Raw genomic sequence first — 12532 nt, 5'->3', positions numbered from 1 at the left:
TTTTTGGTCTTGGTTTTGTGGTAAAAGTACATATATATATATATTATTAGTCCAGGAAGTAATTTTACAATGCCATTTTTATGGTTAATATTGTTTTATGGAATTCTATGGGGGTTTTTTCTGTAAAAGTGTTTGGATTTAATGACTGCATGAGGAAAGTTCAGGAATGTAGCAACGAATTTCAAACAGATTGTGGGTGTGACTCCGGGGGGGGGGAAACAACAACAAACACATTTGGGCACATTCCAAAATATCCTTATTAAGTCTGCAAGAGTAATATTACAACCATCGATTAGATCAGATGTAACTTTTCTGCTCAGCATGTTATTACTTTTAAGAACCCACTTTTAAGTTTTAAAAACCCATATTACAATGTACGATATACAATATTTCAGACTGTTCTTTCTTTAGTAGTCTTTTCCGTTAACATGTTTCTCAGGATTCTGAAGCACGGTGATGGCGGCGTCATGTTTTACTCTCGGCCATTTCCGTTCTGTGGCTTGTTTACTGTATGGTTTTGTTTCATTTGTTGGCTGATTTATAGTTGATCGACTGATTAACTGGTTGGTTGCTCGATTGATTGATTGGTTTATTTGGTTGTTTCACTGAGCGGTTAGTTAGTTGATTGGTTTGTTGGTTGACGAATTCCGATTGCTTGCTTTTCCACAGTTCTGTCTCGCTTCGTTCTCCAACAAACTCAGATAGGGTTGGGTAAATTTGTTTTTGGCCTAAAAATGTTTTCACAAGTATTAATATTTGAATATATATATATATTTTTTTATAATAATAAAACAATACACTTGACTAAAGGCCACCATACACAGTTAAAACAATTAATGACAATTTAAAATAAAACCACACAACCGATAAGTACGGATGCAGGATCGTTGATCTGCTGCTGAAAAACAAATGATCTGGATTTTGATGTAATTTTGATGGCTCTGTTTTTGTGGATCTGTTTGTATGGTTCATATATACAGGACCTGAGGTAAGTATTAAAGCAGGTCATGAGATCAAAATAAATACATTTCTTTTTTAAATAAAACAATACAATTTGTTAATAATCGTGTATAAGATTAATTATAAGATTATAATCCGAATTTCACAAATCTAAGACTTGGTTTATCGCGCGTGACGCTGCTGAGTGGAAAATAAAATAATAGTGTTAAACCGTGTGAGCGAGTCAGTTGATGACGTCATGATCACGAGTGCGGAAGCGGAAGCAGTCTGTTTGTCCTGCAGTAACGAGCCGATGAGGGGAACAGGGGCGTCGGGTTTATTGTTATTTTTATTTTAATCTGGATTAGAAATTCTCTCTCACACGCGGTGATGGAGTCCGGCGGGGTGGACGAGATTAAAGGAGCCGTGCTGCACATCGTGGTGGTCGGTTTCCACCACAAGAGGGGCTGCCAGGTAAGCTAATGCTAAGTTATCAGAAATAAATCCAATAAACAACACGCATAAAGTGATCTGTTTCAACATTACAGTTTGTGTTACTTGTTTAGACACAAACAAAACACAGGAAAAAGTTGGTACAATGTTATTGGAACGAGAAAGAGGCGAATGAAGGAAACGTTTAAATATTTAATGGTTGGTAAATATTTTAAAAGTTGCAGTGTAACACGAGACAGGAGTTTAGAGTGTGTGTGGTTTTTGTTATACCTTTCTACTGTAATGAACGTTGTAAGACCACTAGCCCCGCACCCCATTATTATAACACGTGGCCCCGCCCACACACACACACACACCTGTCCCTCGTGAAGTGGTTCTTCCGGGAGAACCGGAGACCCCCTGTGCAGCTTTGGTGTTCTGGAAATCAAACGCACAGTGTTTGAAGTGTTGTGATTGGCTGCCGAGGGCATTCCAAACGCTCTGATTGGTGCTTCTTTGAGACTTGACAGGTATTAAGTCCAGACACGGTGCTGTGCCGTTCTGAGCTTTGAGATCAGACAGTGTGGCGTTATGCCACAAAGTGTTTGATTAAAAGCTCTGTTGATCGGATGCAAGGTTGAGACATAGAAATGTTTTGATTGGACAGTGTGTGTTATGCCATTCCAGGCGCTTTGATTGGACCCTGTGTTTTGCCATTTCAGACACTTTGAATAGACCCTGTATTATGCCATTCCAAAAGCATGATTAGACCCTGTGTTATGCTATTTCAGACACTTTGATTGCACCCTGTGTTATGCCATTCCAAAAGCTTTGATTGGACACTGTGTTTTGCCATTCCAGACACATTGATTGGACCCTGTGTTATGCAGTTCCAGACGCTTTGATTGGACCCTGTGTTATCTTATTCCAAAAGTTATGAATGGAGACAGTGTCATGCCATTCCAAAATGTTTTGATTGGACACTATTAACCAATTCCTAATGCTTTGATCAGACACTGTGTCCTGCCATAGCAAAACATTTTGATTGGACACCGTGTAATGCTTTCCCAAATTTGAATTAGACAATGTTATGCCATTCCAAGTGCTTTGATTAGACACTATGGTAAGCCATTTCCAACCTTTTGATTGGACACTGTGTTATGTTATTCCAAACCTTTCAATTGGACCCCATTTTCAGCCATTCCAAACCATTCCACTGTGTTTGTCATTCCATTTCAAATGTTTTGATTGGATTTTGTGCTTGTTATGCCATGCTAAAAAATTTTTTGATTGGATGCTACATTGAGACTTTCCAAGCATTTTGTTTGGACATTTTATTTGGGGTATTACATGCCATTTAAAATAGCACAATACTGTGTCCAATCAAAAAGTTTGGAATGGAATAACACTGTATCTAATCAAAATGTTTGGAATGAAATGACTCTGTCCAATCAAAAGTTGTGAGAATTTCCAAGCATTTTGATTGGACACTCTTTTGCGTTATTGCAGTCGTTAGATTGGACATGATGTTGAAACAATTGAAAAGTTTTTATTGGTTGAGACGTGTGTTGGTGAAATTCTAAGATTTTTTCCCCCAAATGTAGGTGGAGTTCTCATACCCTCCCATCAGCGACGAAGGTCATGACAGTAACCTGTTGCCCGAGCAGTGGAAGTACCTGCCGTTCCTCGCTCTGCCTGACGGGGCGCACAACTACCAGGAGGGTGAGGACAGCGGACACGCGAGACGCGGCGTAGCATAGAACGGAAACGTTAGCTAGCGTGTCACTTGTACATCATATTGTTTTTTTTTTCCAGACACGGTGTTCTTCCTGCTGCCCCCTCTGAGCGCGGAGATGAAGTGTGTGTACGGCGTTTCCTGCTACAGACAGATCGAAGCCAAGGTCCGTGTCCTTCACTGAAACCGTAGAACCCGTAGGCCCATGCCGGCTGAGATGAGGCGAGGTAACGCTCCTGTCTCCGGTGTGCAGATTCAGACGTCTGTCTTCTGTTTCAGGCGCTGAAGGTGAGACAGGCTGACGTTACCAGGGAGACGGTGCAGAAGAGCGTGTGTGTCCTGAGCAGAGTGGTGAGAAACGCTTGGGGAAACGTGTGGATGTGGTTTAGATACAGGAGCGTGTGTGCTAGTGGCTGACTGTAGCGTGTGTTTCCGTGTAGCCCGTGTTCGGTCTGATCGCCGCCAAGCTGCAGCTCATCACACACGCCTACTTCGAGGAGAAGGACTTTTCCCAGATCTCCATCCTGAAGGTAATGTGTGTGTGTGTGTGTGTGTGTGTGTTTGTGTGTGTGTGTGTGTTGGGGGGAGGTCTCTTTTGTTCACTGGTCTCATTCCCCTGTGTGTGTGTGTGTGTTTAGGAGCTGTATGATCAAATGAACAGTTCTCTGCGGTTCCCAACCCTGGAGGGATCACAGGTGTTTCTGGGTAAACTTTCAGGCACCATTACCTCTGAGTCTCACTGAAGTTCTTCTACATATCCAACTTATGACCTTCCTACCCGTTTTCTCCCCCTCTCTCTCCCCCTCTCTCTCTCCCCCTCTCTCCCCCCCCCCCCCCCTCTCTCTCTCTCTCTCTCTCTCTCTCTCTCTCTCTCTCTCTCTCTCTCTCTCTCTCTCTCTGCAGGTTTATCTGCTCGAGATTTAATACTTCACTTCAAACACAAGGTAACGCTGCCCCCTGTAGACCATTTACACCTCATCTGTGTGTGAATAATAATCATAATCATAATATTTTGTGTTTTAGGTTCTGATTCTCTTTAAGTTGATCCTGCTGGAGAAGAAGGTCTGCATACACACACACACACACACACACACACACACACACACACGCACACACACCCACACCTCTACAAGTGTGTATCTAAACTTAGTCTCATTAAATGAAACTCTGTGTGTGTGTGTGTGTGTGTGTGCAGGTGCTGTTCTATGTCTCGCCTGTTAACAGATTAGTTGGAACCCTGATGACCGTTCTCTCCCTGTTTCCTGGTGAGACACACACACACACACAGACACGCACACACACACCCTATGACGTGTTTGGAAATTGATAGACGTCTTCTGTCTGTCCATATATTGAGATTTGAAAGCATTGAGATTTGAGACATGTCCATTAATTTGTTAATGATGCCGACCGTGTGTGTGTGTGTGTGTGTGTGTGTGTGTGTGCGTGCGTGCGCGCGCGCGTCTGCTCAGGTATGATTGAGCGCGGCCTGCACAACTCCTCTCACTACCATCCAAAAAGCAGCCAATCAGAGAGCGCCGACGTCATCAAAAGCGCAGACCTCACGGAGAACCCCGAAGTGTTTGTCTCCGACCCGACAGCTGACCAATCAGACGGCTCCGCGGGTGCCAAGGCCTCTCCGAGCTCTCCTGATTGGCTGGAAAGCGAGTGGGAGAGTCTGGACCCGAGCGTGCTGGAGGAGGAGGAGGAGGTGGAGGAGGAGGAGGTGAAGGAGGATGGAGGGAGAAGTGCACAGCCCGAGTGTATGGAGTCCGAATCGAACACGCCCATCACTGTTCAGCCTAAAGCCACGCCCACTCAGACTGCCACAGACTCGCACAGCGATACACACACACACAGCACAAACACACCCCTGATGGATGAGGACCAGTACGGCCTGCCCCCTGCCATCTTCACCAAGGTACACAAACACACACACACACACACACACACACACACACACACACACACACACTCGCCGTGCTGTGAAAAAGTATTTGCCCTCGTCCTGTCTGTCTTTCTTTTTTTCTTTCTTTCTTTATTGCATATTTGTCAAAGTTAATTATTTTAAACAGTCATTTTTTTTTTTTTTATAAACAGCCCTGTGTGAAAAAGTATTTGCCTCCCGGTTCCTAATGTCTTGTTTTCTTTTTTTGATGACATATATGCTTTTTTTATTTTATTTATTTTATTATTTATTTATTTATTTATTTTTATTATTACAACAAACAGTAATACATTTTTATATCAATAATTTTATTTACCAAATATTTGCTCCCTTTCCTAAAGTCTGTCTTTTACTTATTTACCTATTTATTTATTTATCAATCATATTTTTGTCGAAGTGAATTGTTTCGCATTTTAAAACAGTATTTGAATTTGTTAGTTTTTTTTTAAATAATAATTTTTTTTTTTTTTTTTTTTTACAAAGAAATACGTATGCAGCAGAACTAGTCGCGAGTGAAAAAGTATTTGCCCGCTTTCCTAATGAACTTTTCATTCATTTCATTAAGGCTTCCATTTACTGGAGGGAGAAAAGTTAACGGGACAGCGACAATCCTTGTGTGAGAAAGTATTTGCCCCTTCCCTTAATTCGGTTATTCAGTTCGATCAGCGGGTCTGGTAATCGGGTTTAACGAGTCTAGACACGTCCCTGAGATTTTTTACAGCGATTCTTCAGCTGCCGGAATGGCTGTTGTGCGACGCTCTCTTATTATTGTGTGTGTGTGTGTGTGTGTGTGTGTGTGTGTGTGTGTGTGTGTGTGTGTGTGTGTGTGTGTGTGTGTGTGTAGGGTTACCTGTGTCTGCCTTACATGGCTCTTCAGCAGCATCACCTGCTCTGTGATGTCAGAGTCCGGGGGTTCGTTGCTGGAGCAACCAACATCCTGTTCCGTCAGCAGAGACACCTGAGTGACGCCATCGTAGATGTGAGTTTCACACACACACACACACACACACACACACACACACACACACACACACACACACAAGGTTATTCTTGTGTGTGTGTGTGTTTCAGGTGGAAGAGGCTGCGATCCACATCTCTGACCCGGAGTTACGGCGTGTCCTCAGCTTGACCACAGCAGACCTGCGTTTCTGCGACTTCCTGTTGAAAAGTGTGTGTGAGCACAGCGAGGACGTGTTCTTGGACGGGACCGGCTGGGAGGGAGGAGACGAGTGGATCCGCGCGCAATTCACACACTACATGCACACGCTATTAGCGTCCACGCTACAGCAAGGTGCACACACACACACACACACACTGCTGGGAAAAATCTGTAACTGTGTGTGTGTGTGTGTGTGTGTGTGTGTGTGTGTGTGTGTGTGTGTGTGTGTGTGTTAAAAAGAGATTAAAAGATTTAAAAGGAAAAAGTAAAAAGGATTGGAAAAAGAATGAAAGATGAACAGTGGAGACTAATAACAATCACAAGAAGGAATGAAAGACGGAAAGCGGGAGAAAAGGAAAGGCACAGGGGAAAAAAGATGTACAAGAAAGAAGGGCAGAAGAATTAAGAGATGGGAAGATATATAAAAAAAAAAGGGGGGAGTGAAAGATGAAAAAAGAAGAGGACGAATAAACAAATAAGGGAGAATGAAAAATTGAAAGAGAAGACGAGGAAGGATTCAGAAACGAAAAGAAAAAGGAGGGGATGATGAGAAGGGAGAAAGATATTCAGAAAAAAAAGAGATAAAGAATGAAAGATGCGAGAAGTAGAGGAGATTTTAAAAGGAGAATGAAAAAGAAAAGGTTTAGAAAAAGAAGGGAAAAACAAGATAAGGAGAAGAGGAGGATTAAAAAGAAGGAATAAAGAATGAAAGATGAGAAGAGAAGGATTATAAAGAAGGGGATTAAGAATGAAAGATGAGAGGAGAAGGGGGAATTTAAAAAGATGAAAAAAGAAGAGAAGAGGAGGATTATAAAGAAAGGGATAAAGAATGAAAGATAAGAAGAGAAGGGGGGATTTTAAAAAGAGGAGGGAAGGAAGGAATGAAGGATTGAAAAAGAAGCTGCTGTGTGTTTCAGAATCTGAGAAGCTGCTGGTGGATTACGGCTCTGTTTTCATCTCCGCCTGGAGGAACACACACAATTACAGAGTGTGGTGCAGCTCACAGCATCCGGCCTTCGCCCAAATCACACCGGGGTGAGCGTCAGGGCTGTGTCCCAAATCACTGACCGCAGGATCAAATAAAAGAGAGACAGAATAAAAAGGAAGAAAGCTTGAAAATGAATACAAAAGGGGAAGGATAAAAAGGAGGAAAAGATGAAAAGAGAAAAGTAAGATTTAAAAGAAGGGATAGTGAATGAAAAATGAAATGTGAAGAGAAAGAAAGGGTTAAAAAAAAAGAAAGAAGGAAGAATGAAAAGTAAAACAAGGGGGAGGATTTTGAGGACATTGAAAATGAAAAGAGGAGAAAAAGAATCATTTAAAAAGAAGTGATAAAAAAAAGAGGATGACTAGAAAAGTAGGGAGAAAGAATGAATGAAAGAGAAAAAAGAATACAAAAGAGCAAGGATTAAAAAAGCAATGAAAGATGAGAAGGGAGGATTATTAAAAAAAAGGAGGAAGAATGGAAAAATGAAAAGCGAAGAGAAGGGAGGATTAAACAGAAGGGAGAAAGAATGAAAGCCGAACAAAGTAGACAAAGATGCAAAGAGAAGGAATGAAAGATAAGAAACAGAGAGAAAGATATTCAGAAAAAGAATGAAGGGTAAAGAAGAGAGAAATAAATAAAAAAAAGGGAGAAAGAATGATCGATGAACAGTGTACACGGGAAAAGATGAAAAGAAAAGCGAAGGAACGAAAGATGGAAAAGGGGAGAAAGGAGGTCCCAAGAATGAAATATGAAAAAGGGAAAGAAGGAAACAAAGAAAGAGGGGAAAAAAAGGCAGAAAGAACAAAAATATATACAAAAAAGAAAAATAAGAGAGGAATTGGGGACGGAAAATACAGAAGATACAGCTGGTGAAAGAAAGATGAAGGGGGAATGAAAAATAATTGAATGAAAAGGAAGGAGGGATGGAAGGAGGGTTGTATCCGTAAGAGCATCTGATTGGAGGAATAAAGGGGGGCGTGTCCTGTGTGTCCACAGTCACCCGTTCCAGGGGCAGTACAGTGTGGCGGACGTGAAGCTGCGTTTCTCACAGTGAGTTTTGTTTTCACTCGCTTTTTTTGTTATTTTATTTTCTATCTTCTAAAGAAAGAAATCTGGTGGGTGTGTTTACTTTTACATTCCTGCTCTTTAGTTTAGTAATGCACCAAAGTCATGACGGTTTATTACCACGTGCGCCCCCCTGTGGCCGAGCCGGAAAATGACATGATGATACCCTATCTTATTTCCCTTTTCCATTTGGCATGCGGGTAGAAAAAAGAAAATCTGACCCCAGCCACAAGATGGTGCTCTAAAATCAACCCGATGCCTAACTGAGATACTGAGATACAGTGAGGAAAATAAGTATTTGAACACCCTGCTATTTTGCAAGTTCTCCCACTTAGAAATCATGGAGGGGTCTGAAATGGTCATCGTAGGTGCATGTCCACTGTGAGAGACATAATCTAAAAAAAAAAATAATCCAGAAATCACAATGTATGATTTTTTAACTATTTATTTGTATGATACAGCTGCAAATAAGTATTTGAACACCTGAGAAAGTCAATGTTAATATTTGGTACAGGAGCCTTTGTTTGCAATTACAGAGGTCAAACGTTTCCTGTAGTTTTTCACCAGGTTTGCACACACTGCAGGAGGGATTTTGGCCCACTCCTCCACACAGATCTTCTCTAGATCAGTCAGGTTTCTGGCCTGTCGCTGAGAAACACGGAGTTTGAGCTCCCTCCAAAGATTCTCTATTGGGTTTAGGTCTGGAGACTGGCTAGGCCACGCCAGAACCTTGATATGCTTCTTACAGAGCCACTCCTTGGTTATCCTGGCTGTGTGCTTCGGGTCATTGTCATGTTGGAAGACCCAGCCTCGACCCATCTTCAATGGTCTAACTGAGGGAAGGAGGTTGTTCCCCAAAATCTTGCAATACATGGCCCCGGTCATCCTCTCCTTAATACAGTGCAGTCGCGCTGTCCCATGTGAAGAAAAACACCGCCAAAGCATGATGCTACCACCCCCATGCTTCACAGTAGGGATAGTGTTCTTGGGATGGTACTCATCATTCTTCTTCCTCCAAACACGTTTAGTGGAATTATGACCCAAAAGTTCTATTTTGGTCTCATCTGACCACATGACTTTCTCCCATGACTCCTCTGGATCATCCAAATGGTCATTGGCAAACTTAAGACGTGCCTGGACATGTGCTGGTTTAAGCAGGGGAACCTTACGTGCCATAAATGATTTCAAACCATGACGTCTTAGTGTATTACCAACAGTAACCTTGGAAACGGTGGTCCCAGCTCTTTTTAGGTCATTGACCAGCTCCTCCCGTGTAGTTCTGGGCTGATTTCTCACCTTCCTTAGGATCATTGAGACCCCACGAGGTGAGATCTTGCATGGAGCCCCAGTCCGAGGGAGATTGACAGTCATGTTTAGCTTCTTCCATTTTCTAATGATTGCTCCAACAGTGGACCTTTTTTCACCAAGCTGCTTGGCAATTTCCCCGTAGCCCTTTCCAGCCTTGTGGAGGTGTACAATTTTGTCTCTAGTGTCTTTGGACAGCTCTTTGGTCTTGGCCATGTTAGTAGTTGGATTCTTACTGATTGTATGGGGTGGACAGGTGTCTTCATGCAGCTAACGACCTCAAACAGGTGCATCTAATTTAGGATAATAAATGTAGTGGAGGTGGACATTTTAAAGGCAGACTAACAGGTCTTTAAGGGTCAGAATTCTAGCTGATAGACAGGTGTTCAAATACTTATTTGCAGCTGTATCATACAAATAAATAGTTTAAAAATCATATATTGTGATTTCTGGAATTTTTTTTTTAGATTATGTCTCTCACAGTGGACATGCACCTACGATGACAATTTCAGACCCCTCCATGATTTCTAAGTGGGAGAACTTGCAAAATAGCAGCGTGTTCAAATACTTATTTTCCTCACTGTATATTATAAATGTCCACCCAGTAGAATCAGTAGGACCTGCCTAGTAGGTCAAACATAGGTCAAACGTCTCCGCAGACGTGGTAACGCACGTGGTCAGAATAGCACCAGTCGCATGGTTTGGTCGGCGCTCCCTGTGACTGTGCGTGCAGCAGCCTTCTGTTTCCGCCTCGTATTTAAAAGGCGGTAGGAATGGCGGCATCTAGTGGTTAACCTGAGAATAAAGCCGGTCCATGTGTAGAAAAGACTTAATCTTTGCGCGTGTGTTTGTGTCGTGCAGCTCGGTGCAGAACAGCGAAAGAGGGCGGAGACTGGGCAGCGCCATGATGAGCACCAGCAGGAGTGTAGTGCAGACCGGCAGAGCTGTCGGTCCGTACCCTCCAATCATCAATTTCTTTACCCCCTGATGATGGTGCTAATGCAAGCACGTTTTTTTTTTAGCTCTCCTTTACTTTCTATCTCTCTTTTTTTCATCGTAGGTCAATCGGTTGGCGGAGCCTTGAACAGCGCCAAGACGGTGATGTCATCGTGGTTCTCGACACTCTCTCAACCGGCGTTAATATCTAACTCGCAGTCCACGACGACTAAGCAGTGACTTTCACACACTCTCTCACACACACACACACACACACATCTTGCACTCGATCTAACACACTACCGTCTTCAGTGTACCGTGTTTGGTGTGTCATAAGTGTCTGACCAATCAGCATTTAGCGCAGCCCCGGCCTGATCCATGTGTGTGTACCTGAAATAAGCAGCCTTAACGTCCATCAGCGGGAGGACAGGATGGACATATGTCTCCACGCTCCATCGGTTTCATACGTATTTGGACAGTTACACAATTTCTGTTACTTTGCTTCGGTTTACTATCAAAACAGAGACACTAAGCAATTTATCCTTTTTTTTAAAACACAGTCTCGCTATTTAATAGCTGCTCAAAAGTAATTGGACAAACTACGACCAGCAGGTCTTCGAAGTAACTGTCTGGAGTCTGGATTTCTTCGTTACGAAATTAGGTTTTTCCCACCAGACGTTTTTTTTTCTGCAGCTGCCGTTATTTGCCGAAGTTTGCTGTCCCTTCTGCTTCCAGGTTTTAGATGATGATGTATTATTCAGATCATGAGCCCTTCCTTTCCTTCTCCATAGACCCTCCATAGAGGGTCTTTCCTTCTCCATAGACCCCTTCCTTTCCTTCTCCATAGACCCTCCATAGAGGGTCTTTCCTTCTCCATAGACCCCTTCCTTTCCTTCTCCATAGACCCTCCATAGAGGGTCTTTCCTTCTCCATAGACCCCTCCCCCACAAATCACTTTGGTACCGGTTAATTTTGTTTCAGAACTTTATTTATTTATTATTTTTTTTATTAAGAGTTTTTCTTGCAGTGCAGTTTGGCCTCTACGGACATTCTTGAGCGTTTCTCAGCCATTAGTTAGTCACAACGACGAGCCAAACAAAGATCACGCATTGTTATCAGAGAGTCCTATGACGCCTTCATGAATGTGCACGAGGGTTTAACTCGCAACTCAAACCCCCGGCGATCCTCAGAAACACGACACTTAAATTAGAACTACATCCAAACTCGTTAAAAATAATCATAATTACTTTTGATGGAAGGACTGTGCTGTAATGAAATGGCTGTAATTCCCGAACGCTGTATTTTTCTTCAAACCTTCGAGTTAGACCTGAAAGCTGAAATCGATTGTGGCCGTATACACAAAAACGAGTGTGACTGTCCTTGTACTTATGGGCCCGATTGTGCATACATGTATATAAAAGGTATACCATTATAATTCTTCTGCCCTGTATGTCTGTCTGTCTGTCGTGTTATTTTGGAGATGCATCGATGTATTCAAGATTAATTACAGATAAAAGGTTCTTTCTTTCGATCCTTTGTCTATCCTGTCACTTTGTCTGTGTGTCTGTTTGGCTCTGTCGTTTTCATCTGTCTGTCTGTGTCATGTATGTGTATGTCTGACTGTCTGTTTGTGTGTCTGTCTGCCTCACTTTCTGCCAGTCTGTTTCTTTGTGTTTGTGTGTCTGTCTGTCTCACTGTCTGCCAGTCTCTTTCTTAGTGTGTGTGTGTGTGTTTGTGTGTCTGTCTGTCTGCCTGTGTGTGTGTGTGTGTGTGTGTGTGTGTGTGTGTTTGTGTGTCTGTCTGTCTGCCTGTGTGTGTGTGTGTGTGTGTTTGTGTGTCTGTCTGTCTGCCTGTGTGTGTGTGTGTGTGTGTGTGTTTGTGTGTCTGTCTGTCTGCCTGTGTGTGTGTGTGTGTGTGTTTGTGTGTCTGTCTGTCTGCCTGTGTGTGTGTGTGTGTGTGTGTGTGTGTGTTTGTGTGTCTGTCTGTCTGCCTGTGTGTGTGTGTGTGTGTGTGTTTGTGTGTCTG

General features: G+C 42.7%; 2 protein-coding genes across 2 annotated transcripts in view; one reads left to right on the top strand and one right to left on the bottom strand.

The window, feature by feature from the left end:
- LOC310734812 (uncharacterized protein) overlaps window positions 1-12532 on the bottom strand; it is a 62924-nt gene that overhangs the window by 24798 nt on the left and 25594 nt on the right. The window lies entirely within an intron of this gene.
- Window positions 1204-10875, top strand: avl9 (AVL9 homolog (S. cerevisiase)). Its single transcript, XM_083557722.1, has 16 exons — window positions 1204-1413; window positions 2976-3093; window positions 3187-3272; window positions 3386-3457; window positions 3547-3636; window positions 3745-3811; window positions 4010-4050; window positions 4130-4168; window positions 4302-4371; window positions 4579-5027; window positions 5899-6033; window positions 6126-6345; window positions 7131-7248; window positions 8198-8251; window positions 10433-10521; window positions 10632-10875. Exons 1-16 carry the CDS (start codon window positions 1330-1332, stop codon window positions 10745-10747), a joined length of 1848 nt encoding a protein of 615 aa, XP_083413848.1. The 5' UTR covers window positions 1204-1329; the 3' UTR covers window positions 10748-10875.

The sequence above is a fragment of the Silurus aristotelis genome (genome assembly GCF_946808225.1).
Source record: "Silurus aristotelis genome assembly, chromosome: 12".
NCBI classification, from domain to species: Eukaryota; Metazoa; Chordata; class Actinopteri; order Siluriformes; family Siluridae; genus Silurus; species Silurus aristotelis.
Note: the sequence above shows the minus strand (reverse complement) of the source record. Positions and strands in the feature narration are given on the sequence as shown.

What these genes read in the sequence shown, in the direction of transcription:
- avl9 (XM_083557722.1), top strand. Translation starts at nt 1,330, where the DNA reads ATGGAGTCCGGCGGGGTGGACGAGATTAAAGGAGCCGTGCTGCACATC. An exon ending in TGATCCTGCTGGAGAAGAAG is followed by an intron (nt 4,169 to 4,301) that starts GTCTGCATACAC and finishes GTGTGTGTGCAG; the next exon opens with GTGCTGTTCTATGTCTCGCC. An exon ending in AGCGTCCACGCTACAGCAAG is followed by an intron (nt 6,346 to 7,130) that starts GTGCACACACAC and finishes TGTGTGTTTCAG; the next exon opens with AATCTGAGAAGCTGCTGGTG.